At 40.1% G+C, this 16762-nt stretch overlaps 1 protein-coding gene across 4 annotated transcripts in view; it reads left to right on the top strand.

Moving 5' to 3' along the window:
- LOC117413326 (netrin receptor UNC5A-like) overlaps positions 1–16762 on the top strand; it is a 111271-nt gene that overhangs the window by 52417 nt on the left and 42092 nt on the right. For all 4 annotated transcript variants that reach the window (XM_058997111.1, XM_058997110.1, XM_058997113.1 and 1 more), the window contains exon 2: positions 11816–12037. In XM_058997111.1, coding sequence (XP_058853094.1) covers positions 11816–12037 — 222 coding nt within the window. The remainder of the gene's footprint in view (positions 1–11815; positions 12038–16762) is intronic.

Genomic DNA, 16762 nt, shown 5'->3' with positions numbered 1-16762 from the left:
ACTGGATGAGGTACTGTGTACACCAGTTCCGAACAACCATGTGTTACTGATCATTTCTTCGATATCTGTACAGTTCCTGCGTAAGCAGAAGTGAAAGCATAATGCAAGAACGCGAGAAACCAAGCATAAGTGTGCAGTATCTCTCGCTTAGATAGCAGTGTCTTACCAGAACACAGCAAGCTGCATTTAATAACTGTACCACAGCTGTCAGTTGCTCTACCCTGGCTTATCGGAATAAAACAGCCATTTAATAAGACTACCTTCGCAATCTCTCACCTCTTGCAAGAAAAAGGAAAAGAAAAATGCTGTAGGAAGATAAAACAGGCAGCCTTAATAACTACTACAGTTCTGATTTATTGAACACTGCCTCATAGGGGGGAGTAGAAGAGCCACGCTTAATAACTGTGCCACAGGCGTCTTTTCCATGGCTGTTTCCTCCACTGGAATAAAGTGGACACCCATAATAATTGTAGCACAGCTTTTTCCAATTTATTGCACAAAGGCCTCTCCCCAGATAAAGCAGACGCCTCTAATTACCACTGCGAATCAGAAACTGATTACATTTAATAGTGGTGGCCTCACTGTTGACATACAGCTCTTCACGATGAAGTTGCAGGCTCCTATCTTCAGGTCCACATCACTGCACTCGCTGATTGTGAACCGAGGGGGCATGGAGTTCTGCCAGCCAGGTTAATAAGGGGCTTTCGGGAAGCCAGCAATGGTGCAATCTGAGCTGATCAAAAAAGCGTGCGTTTGTTTTACTCGAAACCGAAACATTTGCTTGCCAGCGTCGTCTATAAAAAGACCAATTTGTCTTGTGTTTGTTTGTTGTTGTTTAGTTTCTCAGCTGACAACAAGGTTTCCTGACTTCCTCCTTTGTTCATTAAGAAGACACTAGACCGCCTAGCCTAATGAATGTTATTAACGCATAATGGCCACGATTTGTCTCAGCTTCTATTCATGAAATAGTACCGCGTTTTGACGACCCTAACTGAGTGATCGCACAACTCCAACTTGAAGATAAAAGTTCTCAGTTCTTTTTCAATTTCTATAGGAGGCTGTGTGCTCCAGTGGTTAAAGAAAAGGACTTGTAACCAGGAGGTCCCCGGTTCAAATCCCACCTCAGCCACTGACTCATTGTGTGACCCTGAGCAAGTCACTTAACCTCCTTGTGCTCCGTCTTTCAGGTGAGACGTAATTGTAAGTGACTCTGCAGCTGACGCATAGTTCACACACCCTAGTCTCTGTAAGTCGCCTTGGATAAAGGCATCTGCTAAATAAACATTGCAACAGGCATTTAGAGTACATTGATACAGCTGCTGTTTACTCCCTGCATTGGATAGATAACCAATAAGTTTGGGAGTAAAGATTTGAGAACTTTTTTATTTTTGTTGCTCCAACAAAGAGAGGAATTGTACTGCTCGGCTGGTCTCTCCCGGCTGCTCCTCGCTCACATTCACAGCTGTGATGTGCTCTGTGGGGGGGTCTGGCTTGATGATAGTCTAGTCTGTGGGGCTGCTTTTTATTCCAGCCCTTCCTGCAGTTAACAAAGAGAGCTCCTGATTGGGATATGTAAAGCATTTTTAGAATGCATGCTGCAGCAAAACAAGACAGGGGGAAACGCAGGAGTCCGTGAACGCTTTACTTGGGCATTTTAAACAAAGTAAAACGCAGACAGTACTATATTTTGGTTTAACAGAAACGTTAATGTTTAGAATCGCTGCGTTGCCATAGTATGACTGGTGTACCAGTAAATGGTGTTATTGTTATTCCCTCTGTATCTTATGAGACTGTGTGTCTGGGCCAACTTATGAAAGCTATGCTACTGTGCCATTCTCACCTCCAGGCTGTTATAAATGATACAATCACAGGAGAAACGGTACAGGATTCCTCTTCCCTGCTCTTTCAAGGTGCCAGGGCCCTGATAAAACTAAAAGAAGATGATGCTGGGGATGGGGAACAAATAATGAAGGCTGCCTGGTGAGATCAAAGTGAAAGTGAAAAACAAAGTGAATTGAGCCTCGAGATCAACAACATCAAGATTCTTTTTTATTTTTAACAAACAAATAAATAAAAAAAACACATTAATATTCAAGGGTTGCTGAGGCAAACCTGAGAATTATTATTTAATGTATTTATTTATTTATTGCGCTTTTACTACAGTAAACAAATTATTCTTTGCACAAAAAACAAAGAAAGGAAATATCCTAAGAATACAGATCTCTTATTTTTAGCTTACCCAAAATCCTCCACTGACAACCCAAACACAACTCCCAGGACACACACCAGGAGCTGAGTAGAAGGGGCAGAGAGGGTTACAGAACACCCTCCTACAGGCACTCTGCTTTTTTTATCTTTACATGAGATTTACAGGCGGCCGTTGCATTGACGTTAAAACAGTTCAACTAATTAAGCATGCCCTTGGGGATTAATTGGCTGCTGTACTGTGATGCTTTTAAACGCAGTTTGCATTCCTAGCAGTACAGTATGCGGTAGTATAAGTAATACAGTGCTATGAATACCCTACCCTGAGTGGGGCTGTGGGCTTACAGAGGCTTTTTATTTTCAGCTTTTAGTTTTTGCATGTGTTTCTGTATGTGCATGTGTTTTTAAGGGTTGGATCTTTTCCCAGATTAACTGTACTGTATATTTGTTTTAAAGCACAATGCAGTTGACCTGATATTAGCTCACTTTTGGGGCTTTATTTATTTATTTGTTTGTTTGTTTGTTTGTTTATTCATACATACATACATTTGTTAGCTTGTTTTAATGATTCGCTTGATGAAAACCTGCTGGGACTCAAGGTTTAAAATACCAAGACATTGTACTTTTGAAAAGATAAAAAAGAATAACATATTAATATATGCAAACACACACAATTGGGTGATTACATAAATAAACACAACTATTAATGTGACTGCACATTCTTTTGAAGAAGAAGAAGAAGAAGAAGAAGAAGAAGAAGAAGAAGAAGAAGAAGAAGAAGAAGAAAGGGTAAGAGGCTTATACGTTGTTTGAAACTCAACCTTTTTTTAATCTGGTTACAATTCAATTTTAGCAACTAATTATTGTGTGTATACAGCAGTGTACACATTTATTTGAACTCCTCAAGATTTGCCATTTATATCCTTGATCTACCTACCTGCATGACAACCTCATCTGGTCTGTAATTGGTGATACAGAAACAACAGGCACTCGTGTGAAAATCAAAACAACAGAAGCAATGTGGTGTTCTAATAAATGTGCACACCACTGTATATAAACCCACTTGCAATTGTATGCATACATCCCTGACATGAACTCAATTCCAGTGTTGGATTCTTCTTCCAATGGTCTCATGGATTAGACCAGTGTCTATGAGCCTTACCCATTCAGACCACAGGCCTAAAAGGCCAGGAAACTGTTTATTTGACAAAAAAACACCTGCTCCGAGCTGACTCCCTGCTCTGTCTCCCAGCTAGGAACAGCACGCTATCTCTTATTAACACACGAGTACGTGGTGAAGATAGAAATGGGCACGGCTGCTGGGGGCACCGCTATTCATATTTCATTTTTTGTGCTGCTCTGTCCGCCTGGTTTCCAACATGAATTTTTCTCTTTAAATGTCATCCTTTAGATTTGCTGTGTGTATAGTTGCCGTAAATTACCTGTCAATGGCATGACAGTTAAGCGAAATAAATAAATTGAGTTTCAGCGCCAAAAACATCTCGGCCCTTAAAGAGCGGGGGAGATAAACGTGTCCCGGCAGGGCGAGCTTGGGAAGAAGAAGAAACTCCCTGTCATTCTTTACGAAATAGGATTTTATCAGCAGTAACTTGTCTTCTTGGCTAATTCATCAGAGGTATTAACAACATAACTCTGCGCTTCTGATTCCCTTGTCATCTTATCACCAGGATGAGCTCAGCTCACATAAAACTAAATAAGCAGCCCTTTCTTTTTTCTGTCAGTATGATGAAGGTTAGCACAGCTGCTGTCTGTATCTCTATGTATTGAGCCCCTGCCTTGACACTGCAAGGGGTTAGCATGCATCAAGTAGGAGGCTTTGGTAGCTCATCGCAAAACTCTAGTTTCAATCCAGCTAGGAGACTAGAGACTTTTTTCAACAATCATGTCTCCCCACTCTCAGGAAGTGGATTCATGCAGGTACCTCCAAGAATTTTTTTTTTTTTCCCTGCAGGCCTACATGGCATGCACCGGTTGAAACACAAAATGCATGTTGTCTGTACAGAGGCTGTGCCAAGAAAAGCATAGAAGAATAAAAATAAACAGCAACTGTTTTTCCTGATTGGCATCACAAATGCCTCTGTGACTGTCATTTACTGTCCTGCATGTGCCTTACTAGGAACAGAAATACTGTACATATTAACTGTACGTATTAAACTGTACTGTACGCATTAAACTGTACGTATTAAATGCCAAAGACCTGCCTGTTCCAGGAGGTCAGAAGAAGGATTGAAAACCATTCCGTTTTTAATTGGAGGAATTCCCCATTAAAACCTGTGTTGTTTCTCTTCAACACGTTGTAAAGGGAACTCCGTTCTAACGGGATCTGTTATAAGTGGAGTGCACCTGTATTTCAAATCAGGTTTGTTCGATCCTTGGAGAAACAGACATTCACAGTTAATGATGCTCTTAATGATAATGGTTCATACGAGAAGGAATTGAGCACAGTCATTTTGGACAGAGGGCGGTCTTTTATTTTATTTTTTGTGAACCAAGTTGTGGTGGCTTCTTCAGCTTGTGGTACAGCTTTATCAGGTGTTGGTAAGAGAGGTGAGGAGACAGACTCTTGGCAGGCACTAAGCAGGACGTGGTTTCATCAGCTAGATTAATGAACCACGGACAGTACTGTATAATTTCTTTGAGCTTAGCTTTTTAACCTCCAAGCTAGAATGCCTTTTTATATTTGAAATCCATCAGTTAAATGTAAGTAACAAAAAAGAAAAGAATAAAAGCAAAATCAGACAAAAAAATAATAATTTCTGCAGCATTGGCAGGATACAGTACCTGCTGAGCGCTCGCTTTCCTTGTGGGCATGTAAATGCCCCCATTCTGTTTGCTGCTAATGGAAACTGTAACCATTAAAAATAGAACAGGGAATGATTGCTGTGAGGGTGGTGGTGGAGGGGGGGGGGCCCTTAATAAAGAAGCTGGGGCCGTGTCAGTCAGTGTGTTGGATTGCAGCCTGGCGGGTTGTCCAGAAATGCACCCGACCCCCTGCCCGATGCCTCAGCCTGCCAGCTAGCTTCGTGCCAATATCAGTGCCCCCGTGGGCTGTCTTGTGAATGCCAGCCTCCGCAGAGTTCTGAATATCACTGGATAACGTACAGGCAGGAGGGAGCATTTATAATGCAAGTTCAGGACCCCGCTGAGATGCAGCTTTTTAATTTATTTTCACTAAAGCTGCTGCAGCACCAGGTTGTTCTCTATTCAGGGAGTATGTTTGTGGGAGTTTGGAGGCAGTGTGCCTCAGTGATTGGAGCTGGAGATAGATCACATTTTATTATACCTGCTGGAAGATGTCCTTCACCCTGTCCTCCATCCTGATCTATATAGAATATCTGCATTAAATAGAAATGTGTTTATTCAATCGTTTATTTATGTCTTTATTTAAGTTGCAAGATACATTGAAAAATTAGATTTTGTTGTACAAGTTTGCTGAATGAGCTTTCACAGAGGCAGGTGAATCTGCAGAGAGAGAGACTGTGATGAAGCATTTCATCTTTTTAGTCTTCTGTGTAATATTTCAGCCAGGAATGCAGTCCATCCTTATGAAGGTGAGGACCCAAAGGGAGGTGCCAGGGACTGAGGAGTCAGTGATGGGATGTGCACATACTGGTGAATTGTGTTTTTTTGTTTTTTTCTCGTTATTCACAGGAACATTAATGTACTAGTACCTTTTCTGTACTGTATAGTTTTTTTGTTTTGTTTTAGTTTTTTGCTCAATATCATTTGCACAGCAGTTGTTTTCTTAAGAACTTTTAATTGCATTATCTTATCTCTGTGCCTGTGTGTGTGTGTGTGGTTTTGCAGCACAATAAACGTATACTTTTCAGTACTGGAACCAATTCAAATACATTATTATTATTATTATTATTATTATTATTATTATTATTATTATTATTATTATTATTATTATTATTATTATTTTATTTCTATAGCACCTGGTAAACAAAAGACGGAAAACTATTGGCGCACTCACAGGCTATTTTTAAAGCTCTTCAGTTTAGTAGTGGTATACCGCTTGCTTTATGAGGCTGAGGGTTACTGTAGCTGCTCTGGAAAAGTAAAGCCCTGTCATTGTCAAACGCGTGTTGCTTGTCAAAGGCGAGGGGGTGTTTTGTGTGGATGAGTGCAGCCCTCTGTCCACAGGGATTGCACGCTGGCTTTGGGGAAGGGCAGTCTTATTTAGTGCTCATGAAAAGTGACGGACTGATGGAGCTGGAAATTGAAAGCCCTGTTCCACTGAAGGGCTGAGTGCACTGATGTGAGGTGCTGATGGACACTGAGTGACTGCTCCTGCAGGGACTGAAGCGAACTGCCCTGCTTTACAAACGGCTCGCAACTCTTCTTTTTACAAGGATGTAAATTACGTACAGGCCGTATATCGCTGATTTGATAACAGAAGCCCTGTTAATCAGGTACCTCACTGACACTGTGTTCTCTTCAGGCTGCCTCATCTCGTTCAGTTAAAGATGTTTTTTATGTCCTCTGTGTCCTTTTAAGGATGTGTTGCGTGTCCATCGTGGTCTCCATACCGAGGATTCACCAAGTCCATCCTGTTCTTTTGAGTCAGCCTTCCATGAGCATTCAAAGACATAGATTACACTATATTATAGCACTGTGAATACAAGTTACAGATGGATATCATCACAGAACATATCCATCTGAATACAGATCCGGGAGTCTGTTTTAAAGAAGACTGACCCTGTTAAAGAACTGGTTTCTCTGAGTGTCTTGAACATGTTGGTACAGTCGGGTGCTATAGAAGCCTGTGTACAAGGCCGGCTGCTTGCATGCGTCTGTATGGGAAGGAAGCACACTGGGAAGTGTTAGCTCCCTCGAAGCCCCCAATGAACCAGTACCTGTGCCGCATTGCTCCCTATCACGAACATCCAAACTTTCTGTTATTTCAAAACCACAGCAGAACACTTGCTGTAAGCAACGAGTCACTGGATATGAAAGAAGCAATGGAAAGAGTGCAGGTGTAAAAACAGCATTTCCCGTTTCCACCCACTGGGGTTGTGGTTGATGGTAATGCTATTCATCAGATACCAGCTTGCTGGGCGCTATAATGCAGTCTTGCAGGGTAGAGGTGTGCCATGGCTCTTACCATCGCCTCATGACACGCGGCTAAAAGGATGACGTCTGTATAAATGTATAACATTGCTTTAATCCCTAGGTGTGCTTGCAGTAGATGTCTGCCCAAGAGCACAGTGAAGTATAAGACAAGTAACGACACGTTTCCCTGGACTGTATCTAGAGATAAGACTTGGCTCTATTTTCTTTCAGATGAATTGTATGGTGTAATTTACATTGAAGATGCTGGTTATAGGCATTGTGGCTTGTAGATGAGGGAGGGAGGTAAGATGATGTCAATAAAAAAGAACAGATTCATTGAGACTCTCAATCATTGCAAGACTGAGGTGGGCCTTTAAGTTAACATCAACTTGTTTATGATGTGTGTGTGTAAAAGTTGTGTGTGTGTTTTTTTTTCTGTTTGTTTTTGTTTTGTTTTTTACTAAGGAGCTTACATTTGTATGTATGTATGTATGTATTTATTATTATTATTATTATTATTATTATTATTATTATTATTATTAGAACGTCTCTTTTGAAACACATTCCAGGCAGGGCAAAAAGTAAAACTACAAATTGATTGAAATAAAAAAACAAATCCATAGATTCGTGTACAAAATCTATTCCTATATTATGTAAGTTCCTACATCATGACGCTCCCCTGTGGGCAGCTTCACTTACAAATAAACTGCTTCCACTTGTGCATTACTGACCCATACATTATATATGTATATGTGGAATCCACTTTGACATAAAACAGAAGAAAGTGAAGAAAGACAGTTTCAAGCCAGAAATAGCAGAAATCCATTAAGAATCCATTTGCGAAGCAAGTATTTGTAATACAAATGCCGTTGTGGTTTTGTTGTTAAATCACTGGAATATGAAATGGTTTAATATTCTGGACAGCAATTTTAATTAAATGAATTGCTAAAGACATTGTAAAGTGATGATGGTGTAATAAAACCCGTGTTATAGCTGTCATTCATCATTGTGATGTAAGTTATGCCTGGCGATTGCTCATTGATGTTTCCCTGCAGGGACGCGCCGCAGATAAAACATTTTAATTGGCTCAGAAAGGGCTAGAAAGACGAACGTCTTCTCCACTTACATTTATTTTTCTCACTTTCCATTTTAACTGTTTAAAATAAATAAATAAATAAGGTTATCCTGTAATGGCTGCCTTATCTTTTTTTGCAACCATTGCGGAACCAAGAGATGGCAAAACAAAACCATTTTTGATGAAAAGGGTTGAGGGTTGTGTCCTATAGTGGTTTGGATACAGGAAAATCAAAATGTAATCGTATCTTAAAGAGTTTGAAAATCACAAACACAACATAAATAAAATGTGAATGTCACCTTAAATTTAGTTTGCTAAAACTCAAAAGCTAACTACCTGTACTGACAGAAGGACACACAAGTCTGCCCTGGCAGGGAATGTGCTCAGTTCAGTTCCACGCCCTATTTTATATTGTACACATCCCATCTCTGTGCATCTGCCCTGTTTAAAAATCTTTAGAAATACAGGTCAATCAAACTATTAGGATGTCCAAGTCAAGTCAAGCCAGTGGACAGCATCACGGTTTTAAACAGTTTAGAGATGCTGAGCCCTTTAGAGCCAATTCACCTTCGCGACAAAAACTCAAGGTGACTAAATACAATTCTGCATCTTAAAACTTAATGGGCATTAGCGAGCCATTATCATGCTTCCGGATTTTCAATTACATTTTGAAACCATGCAGATGCTCATCGTTCACCTGTCAGGACGCCTGCAAAAAACTTTATTCTAAATAATATTAATAAAAAGATTAAATTGGTCTCTTTCCATTTCACTGCTCCACCAAATATAATAGGGAGAACTGCATCAGGCTTGTGCAAAGTGATAGATGTCCCTCATCCGACACAGAACATTTAGTTTTCATTAAGAGTTAAACGTGTACATGATACATTAGCAGGGGTTCAGTGCCTGCCACCGCCAGCTCCCTGTATTTCACTCTGATGAATTGGCGAACCCAGCGCTGGCAAGGAGATGACAAAGGAAGCCTGAAAGATGACATTAGTATGACACACTCTTTGCCAGCCGGCTAATGTCTTTGTGCAGGATGCCGTTCTAGCACTGGCTAATACTGACCTCACAGCTGCAGAAGTGAAGGTCAGGCAGAGCGACACGCTCCCGTTATTAAATGGGACGCTTCAATCATGAGGCTATACCAGGACCAACACGAGAACTCCCCAATACTGGATATACATATATATATATATATATATATATATATATTACTCCCCACCCCCCACCAAAGAGGGTCATTCTGGTTTGGGCGGAACCATATTTCAGGGATGGAAATAAAACTATTGCACAGCAGTTTCACCCATTCTCAGCTTGGTTAGCCACGGTGTACAGGTAACAGGTGTGTCTTATTAAACTCATTGCAAAACCTGAACAAATCAAACTGCCATGCAATGGGAATCTTCTTTCCATCCCTGTATTTGATTTTTTTCAACATCAAAAAAACTACTAGTTAAAGTTGCCTTGACTAGCTAATTGTAAGCATTAAACAAGATGATAGTATAGTCTTGCTGCCGTTCATTCATTGTCCTCTTTCCCGGTTCTGTTAAGCCTTGGCTTCCCTTGTCCACGCAATGCAGCTGTCATCATCTCTCAGTTGAGTGGTGGGAGTGTGGCAGACCTGAGGCTATAGCCGCTATAACCAAGTTGTCTCTTCTTCACACGCTCTGGGTTGTCCTTCACTACTCCAGTTCAGTTCACGGTGAGCTGAGATTGGGCTGAGATTGGAGCTGGAGCCATTGTCTTAGCTGGGATTTGATCTTGCTTGTCCTAGATTTAAAGTGCATAGTAAATGCAAGTCCTTGGAGAGCAATGCCACAGATTGCTTGTGTTCTTATAGAAAGAAAAAAAAAACCTGGAAGAACAGATTTTGAATTTCTTGAGCATGTACAACAAAAATGACATGTTGACAGACCACCAGGCATAGCCTGCAACATTTCAGTGAAGCAAAAACATTCATATAAATACACTCCTCTTGGAATTCCCTACAGAGGCATGTACTGTACATTGTTTTATTTTGTATTGCCACAGTACTTACAGAATCCTATTGGTTGGGGGTCTGAATTGTGCAAAGAAAATTGAGTGAAGTTTTTGAAGAATACACAAGCTTTAATATCCGACTCTCCTGGGATTGTGTCTGTTGTATAGAAGTTATTTCTAAGATTTGATGCAATTTCGAACGCACAGGGAATGGAAAAACTGCAACCTTTTATTGTGACAACAAAAGTACCCAGAATGCTTTGTGTCTGAAACCTGTAGCAGTTGTGTAGCATGGCAGTAATCTTGCACATCTCGGATGTGTGTGTTTTTATTTGTCCTTTTGATTAATAGCATCCCTTAGTGACGATGCATATTACACTGCAGTCTCCTCCGGAGACAGTGATGGCAACAGGCAATACAGGTATTTGTTTGTCTCCAAGATGTGATATTTGCAAGACTTACAATACTTCGTCATTGACTAAACCCTACTGCAAAGCCCTACATGCATGCTCTCTGCACCACTGTGGAGAAAGGTTGACCAATGCTGTATTGTTGGCTGCTGGCCCTGGTTACCCATCTGATTGACCCCTGGATGGGTGGATAAATGGATGACAATTTCATCCTCAGTTAGTGCATTTCTTTCTGCAGAGAAATCTGATCGACGTGCGCTGTCCCACTTAATCCAGCAGGATCAGCTGTTCTATGGCAGAACTGAGAAGAAGGTATCTTGATAAACAGCTTTCAGAATGTGCTTGGATTGTGTCGTTTTCAATGTTTGAAGCTATACAGGCATCGGGGGCTCATGGAAATGTATCAATCCCTTTGTGAGTTATACATGTAACAAAACAACTGAAGAACAATGTTTCTCAAAATGGGATAAACATTTAAGATGCGCTGACAACTTAACAAGCCCCCAGACATACAGTACCTTCACCAATCTTGAATACATACTGTTGATGTGGACAAATATCACCACAAAAGATGAATTAAAGACTCGTTTAGACTTAAATGTGAAATGCCCTTGGCATTGCTGAAAGACACAGAGCTGTCACAAGGGACAGTTAGTAAGACTTGATACTAAACCAAGTTTGTATTCATCTTTCCAACCTGTTTCTGAATCAGTTTCTGTTGTATTTTTATTTAAATATAAATGTTATTCTTTGACATTCTGATTTAAGGCTTCCTTTAACCCTGCCCATTTTAATACCTCTTTCTGAGGATACAGTACGTGATTTCCACAGAGATCAGCCATGTCCAAAGTTACCTCTAGGGGTGTCACCTAACTAAATAATAATCTCATCTGTCCAAATGTTAGAATTTCCACCTGCACAGCATGACTGGGTTGCAGTGTCCAACAAACAAGTGACTACTGGAGGAAGCGGCTATGACTGAATGTGCTGTGGTTTCTCTGTGCTCGAGAATTATTCTCTGAAAGCTGCTGCGGCATCATGGTGTTCTGTTTTCCCTTCCCAGATGCCCAGCATGTTGCAGCGGTAACCAATCCCCTCCCTGCGGCCTTCTCGGACCTGCTGCCCCACTTCCTGTTGGAGCCGGAGGATGTTTATATCGTCAAGAACAAGCCAGTGACCCTGACATGCCGCTCCACTCCCGCCACGCAGATCTACTTCAAGTGTAATGGGGAGTGGGTTCACCAGGACAACCACATGATCGAGCGCTCCTTGGACCCCCCTACAGGTACAGGGCTGGGGGTGTGGGTTGGGGATGCTCTGAGAAGCTGCCTAAATTTACCAGATTTCCAGAGTGAAAAACCCAGACTTTTTTTTTTTTTTTTCACTTCAGCAACAATTAACAAGTTTAAGATTGGGTGTATAGAGGATAAAGACGTCTGACAAAATAAATAAATAATTATATATTTGATTTCATTATTATATATCATTTTTTAATCAGTTATAAAAACAGCAGTGTTAATCAAAACACAACAGGAGCTAACTTAAAATGTGAACTTGGCTGGTTGCAAAAAAAACTAGCCATGGTCCAGGAAGTTTATTTATTAAACACATAATCAGAATTATTAAACAAGTAATCCATAAGCTTCATTATTATTATTTTTTTTATAATAAATTACTGTGCTGTCACCTTACTGGGTACATTGCTACAGTTTTGTACTTATGAAAGATGTGAATACAAAAATAGAAAAATCTGGATGATGTAACAATTTTACTGTTTCTGACTGGGACAAAAAAATGAAGGCTGAAAAATGGGATGGTCCCACTTTTCCCGGGATGTCAGGTAACCCTATTTATGTAAATGTTCTTCATCATCAAATATGACAACTGAAACACAACTGCTGGAGAAAAGCCAGCCCTCCTTTTCGTCGTCACTGATGGACTCCCTATATCCTACCTCAAAATGTTCTTTACACTACATTACTGTTGCTAGAGACAGTGCATTTTAAAGCTTCTTTACTCACAAAGATTAGCTCTATTCCTCTTGGTATGGCCCAACTGGACTGACTTGAGTCCGTTTCCATTGTGCAGACACTAACAAGGTTATTTTGCAAGCAAATCCTGCTTAGTGCGCTTGAGTCCCTCAGCTTTACATTTACACTTTGATTACTATTTCAAGTGGACTTCTGTTGGCAGAAGAAACCTTACATTGGTTCCGCCCTCCATCAATGTTAGTAATAATAACTTGCCATTGGAATATCTCTATCGTATTAATGTCAGTGTAACAAAAGAATCATTTCCAGGAGGTCGGAGCTCATTTTCTTGAGCCCTGAGCCGTTTCTACTGCACATACCCTGTTTGTTTGTTTCTGTATCCTCCGCAGAGAAGCTGTCCTCAAAATAGATGTGCCAGTCGCTGCTGAGCTATGATTCAGAATGAATGTGTGTGTTAGCCCCTCAACATCCCAGCACAATACCCTGCATCTAAACTCTCTGCAGTGTCTGCCTGCGAGCACAGTGTTTGCTGTGCAAATTCTTGTTGGAACCTTCACTGAACTAGCCCTAGAGGACTGGCCTTTGAGACCACTGCTGCTTTAACAGTGTGCCAAGCAACTGCTACTGGGCAGGGAGAAGCCCTGAGGCAATGAAAGGAAGCATTTCAGCAGTGACTTATAAATATAGAAGCAGTAAGCAATAGTCTGCATGTTGTATAGTTGATAAACATTGCTTTCTTTTTTTTCTTTTTTTTTTCTTTTATAGCCAACAAAATCTGTCGGCCCAGAAAGAATGCCAAGGTTAATTCTGAACATCCACACTTTTAATTGCATCTTTATTCCCTTGCAGAGGAAAGGTGCGAGTTGTCAGAAGACTGAATTATTCCCAAATTGATATTTTAGATTAAGTATTTAAGGTGTTAGTACTAGGGGTGTTAATAGTTTAGAGTTTAAACCAGCTCCGTGTTGATAATATGCCTTGATAATATGCAAAAAATATGCATGTAAAATCTTGATGTTGGCTTAGTGTTTGTAGCAAGTGTACAGTTTAATTAATATTTGCTGTCAGTCTTTTCCATGGTGTTCTGCAGTTTTAAAATCGAAAAAAACAAACAGTACAGAAGTGCTTCTTCTGGTTTTTTGTTTTTCTTCAAACACTCCAGATGTGTTTACATTTTAAACAGTTTGAGCGTTTTAGGATGTCTCTAACGGCCCTAGTTTGTTTTTAAACGGGTCTAGAAGAGCAGTGGCGAAGTGGCTGCTGGAATTTGGTTTCTGCTGGTTTAGCTTTAAGGGATGAGGAGATAGGAACGGAGTGTGTGAGACCATAGCAGGATTGTGTTCCCAAGTGCACACGTGCAAACTGTTTCAGTCTAACACGTCTAGGAGTGAAAAGTGCCATTTGTGTTTTGTATATGTGTGTGTGTGTGTGTGTGTATGTGTGTGTGTGTGTGTGTGTGTGTAAAGCTTTTCCATAGGTGCCACTTTCAGTCTTGAAGGGTAACAGGAGCAATATGAAATGTAACGATATAACAAGGTGGTAGTTGAAGAAAGAGGCAGCAGTCAGATGCACTCCTGTAGGACTCTGCATGATGTTTAACCTTTATCCACTGGAGTAAAATGATGCAGGTCACAGCAGCAACCACAACAGAGAACCTGTCATGCCAATGCATCACACAGTACATCAGCTGTGCAACCGACTGTATTTTTACACTTTTGTGCGGGGGTTGCGTGCCTCAGCAGTTGAGGGTTAGTTCAATTTAGTTAGTTTTGATTTTGTCTCTGTTAAGAAAGAAGCAATTTGCTAACCAATGTGTCTCTCCCATCTTAGCTAGACGACCCTTGTTCTACACGTTAGTATTTCAAGACGTTATAGTGAAAAAGTGAACTTCTCCAAACTTATAAAAAAAATAGTGTAGTAATACTACTACTACTATTAATAATAATACTGTTTTAGATGGTGACGGTTATATTGGAACCCTCAACAATGTTAAATACTTTGATTTTATTTTTATTAAAACACAATCAATGCACTCCCCAGATAACAGCTGTAACAGTAATAAACTGATTTACCATAAATAAAATGGTGTCACTTGCACACAGAGGTGACACGTGTATATTTTGTATAGTGCTCTGTAATGGTTAGCTGTACACTTGTTCAGCTATCGGTCTATAACTCTATCAATCCTCATTATGTCCTCTCTGCTGTATTTCTCTGACTGCAGACTCGCACTTTGTCAAGCTCGTGTTTTCCTGCTTGTCTGTCTCCCTGACAGGCTACAGCATTTTCATCCCTAATATATGACGATGAAGATATTACCTTCCTCCAGAAATCAATGCGAGATGGCAGGCTATCTATGAGAATTACAGCACTGTGTGTTAGTGGATGCAGTTCAAACAGGGCAGACTGTTAAATGGAAGGGAACTGACACTTTTAGGAATAATAATAATAATAATAATAATAATAATAATAATAATAATAATAATAATAATAATAATAATAATAATAATAATACAAAAATCAATATGATGTCCCAAAACTTCTGCCGCTTTTTAAAAATCTTTGACAACTACACTTGAATTTTACTTCTTAATCTTTTAAGTGTTTTCAGTTAACAGTAGAGAAAGAAGGTATGTTTCCTCTGCTACACAGATCCATGTAAGTTGAGTTTCTAATGGTGCCCTCAGACCGTTCTCAATTGTTATTCAATCTGCGGTTTGAGGATTGCAGAATCAATGAAGGGACTCATGCAACCTTTATCCTCGTCCCGCAATTCCTCTCGCAGTCCTCAAATCTGCGACAATCGACACCTGAACGTTCTTTATGGCTCAGTTTAAAAAGATGGATCCCACAGAAATAGAACAAGGAAATTCTATGTTGTATTACGTGACTGTTTTCTGATTTAACTTCGGTTTGGAGGAGAGCGGCGAAAAACAGACAAATGTGATTAAATGTGATCTGCAGTGGAGTATCGGAGAACAATCAAGCCACAATTTAAGAAAAAGCCGATACGTCAGTCAGCTTGAATTTAATGAGCATGTGGAAATACGAGAGGCAGAAGAGGACAATGTGGTCTTAAATGAAGGTAATGGGCCTGGACCACCTGTTGCACAAAGATCAATAACGAAGGGCCTAATTGATAAAGCATTATCCACTGGATTCCTGTAATGGGAATTGTGTTTCATTCAGATGGAGCGGCTGATGGAGAGCTATCTGGTGGTGATGATGGGCTGAAACAGATGGCAAGGTCAGTTGTTTCTGAATCACAGCTGCCTCTCAACACCATTAACTGGCCTTTTTTTATGGGTGAACACCTTGTAGCTGAGAAGAGGGGCTACTTTCTGGTTTTACTGCACCTGCACAGAGAAAACGAGGAGAGAATGAAAACATTCAGGGCTCTTGCTACACAAAGGGACCCCTGTTTTAAATCAAGGGTAAAGTTGGCCTTTGTTTCCTCTTAAAAGAAATCACACAATTGTATAATATAATATAGTATAATATGGTTATAATAGCAGCAAGAAACAACTCATAATATCATAAGTTAATTCAAAGTTAATAGTAAATGTCTATAATAAATACCAGAGCTGTAGAGGAACTAGGGGCGGCAGAATGTTTCTCTAAACAACTTAAAATAGAATCAAATAAAATAATAATAATAAAAAAACATACTGAGCAACCAGTGTCTCTCTGAATGTAAATCACATAACAGCCGTAAAAAATGAAAATGTCTTTACCCAAAACAGGACTTGAACAACATCAAACAACGGCTGGTTTACAATCCTTCTGAATCAACTCGCAGTGGCATCAGACCTGTAGCATTAAGAGAACGGCTCACTTATGAATTGTGCTGCATGAAAGAAACTGTGCATTGATGTAAATATTCTGGGGGAGGGGGGAGCTGCTGTCTTTATTTATCACAATTTTCATTCCTGAATTCTTCCTTAAGACATTTACTTTGGAGAATTAACAAAGCCTTGCTGTTTACTCTCTCTTTAGAAATATAAATAAATACAATTAAA

Source organism: Acipenser ruthenus, chromosome 23 (genome assembly GCF_902713425.1).
Source record: "Acipenser ruthenus chromosome 23, fAciRut3.2 maternal haplotype, whole genome shotgun sequence".
Classification (NCBI taxonomy): domain Eukaryota; kingdom Metazoa; phylum Chordata; class Actinopteri; order Acipenseriformes; family Acipenseridae; genus Acipenser; species Acipenser ruthenus.
Note: the sequence above shows the minus strand (reverse complement) of the source record. Positions and strands in the feature narration are given on the sequence as shown.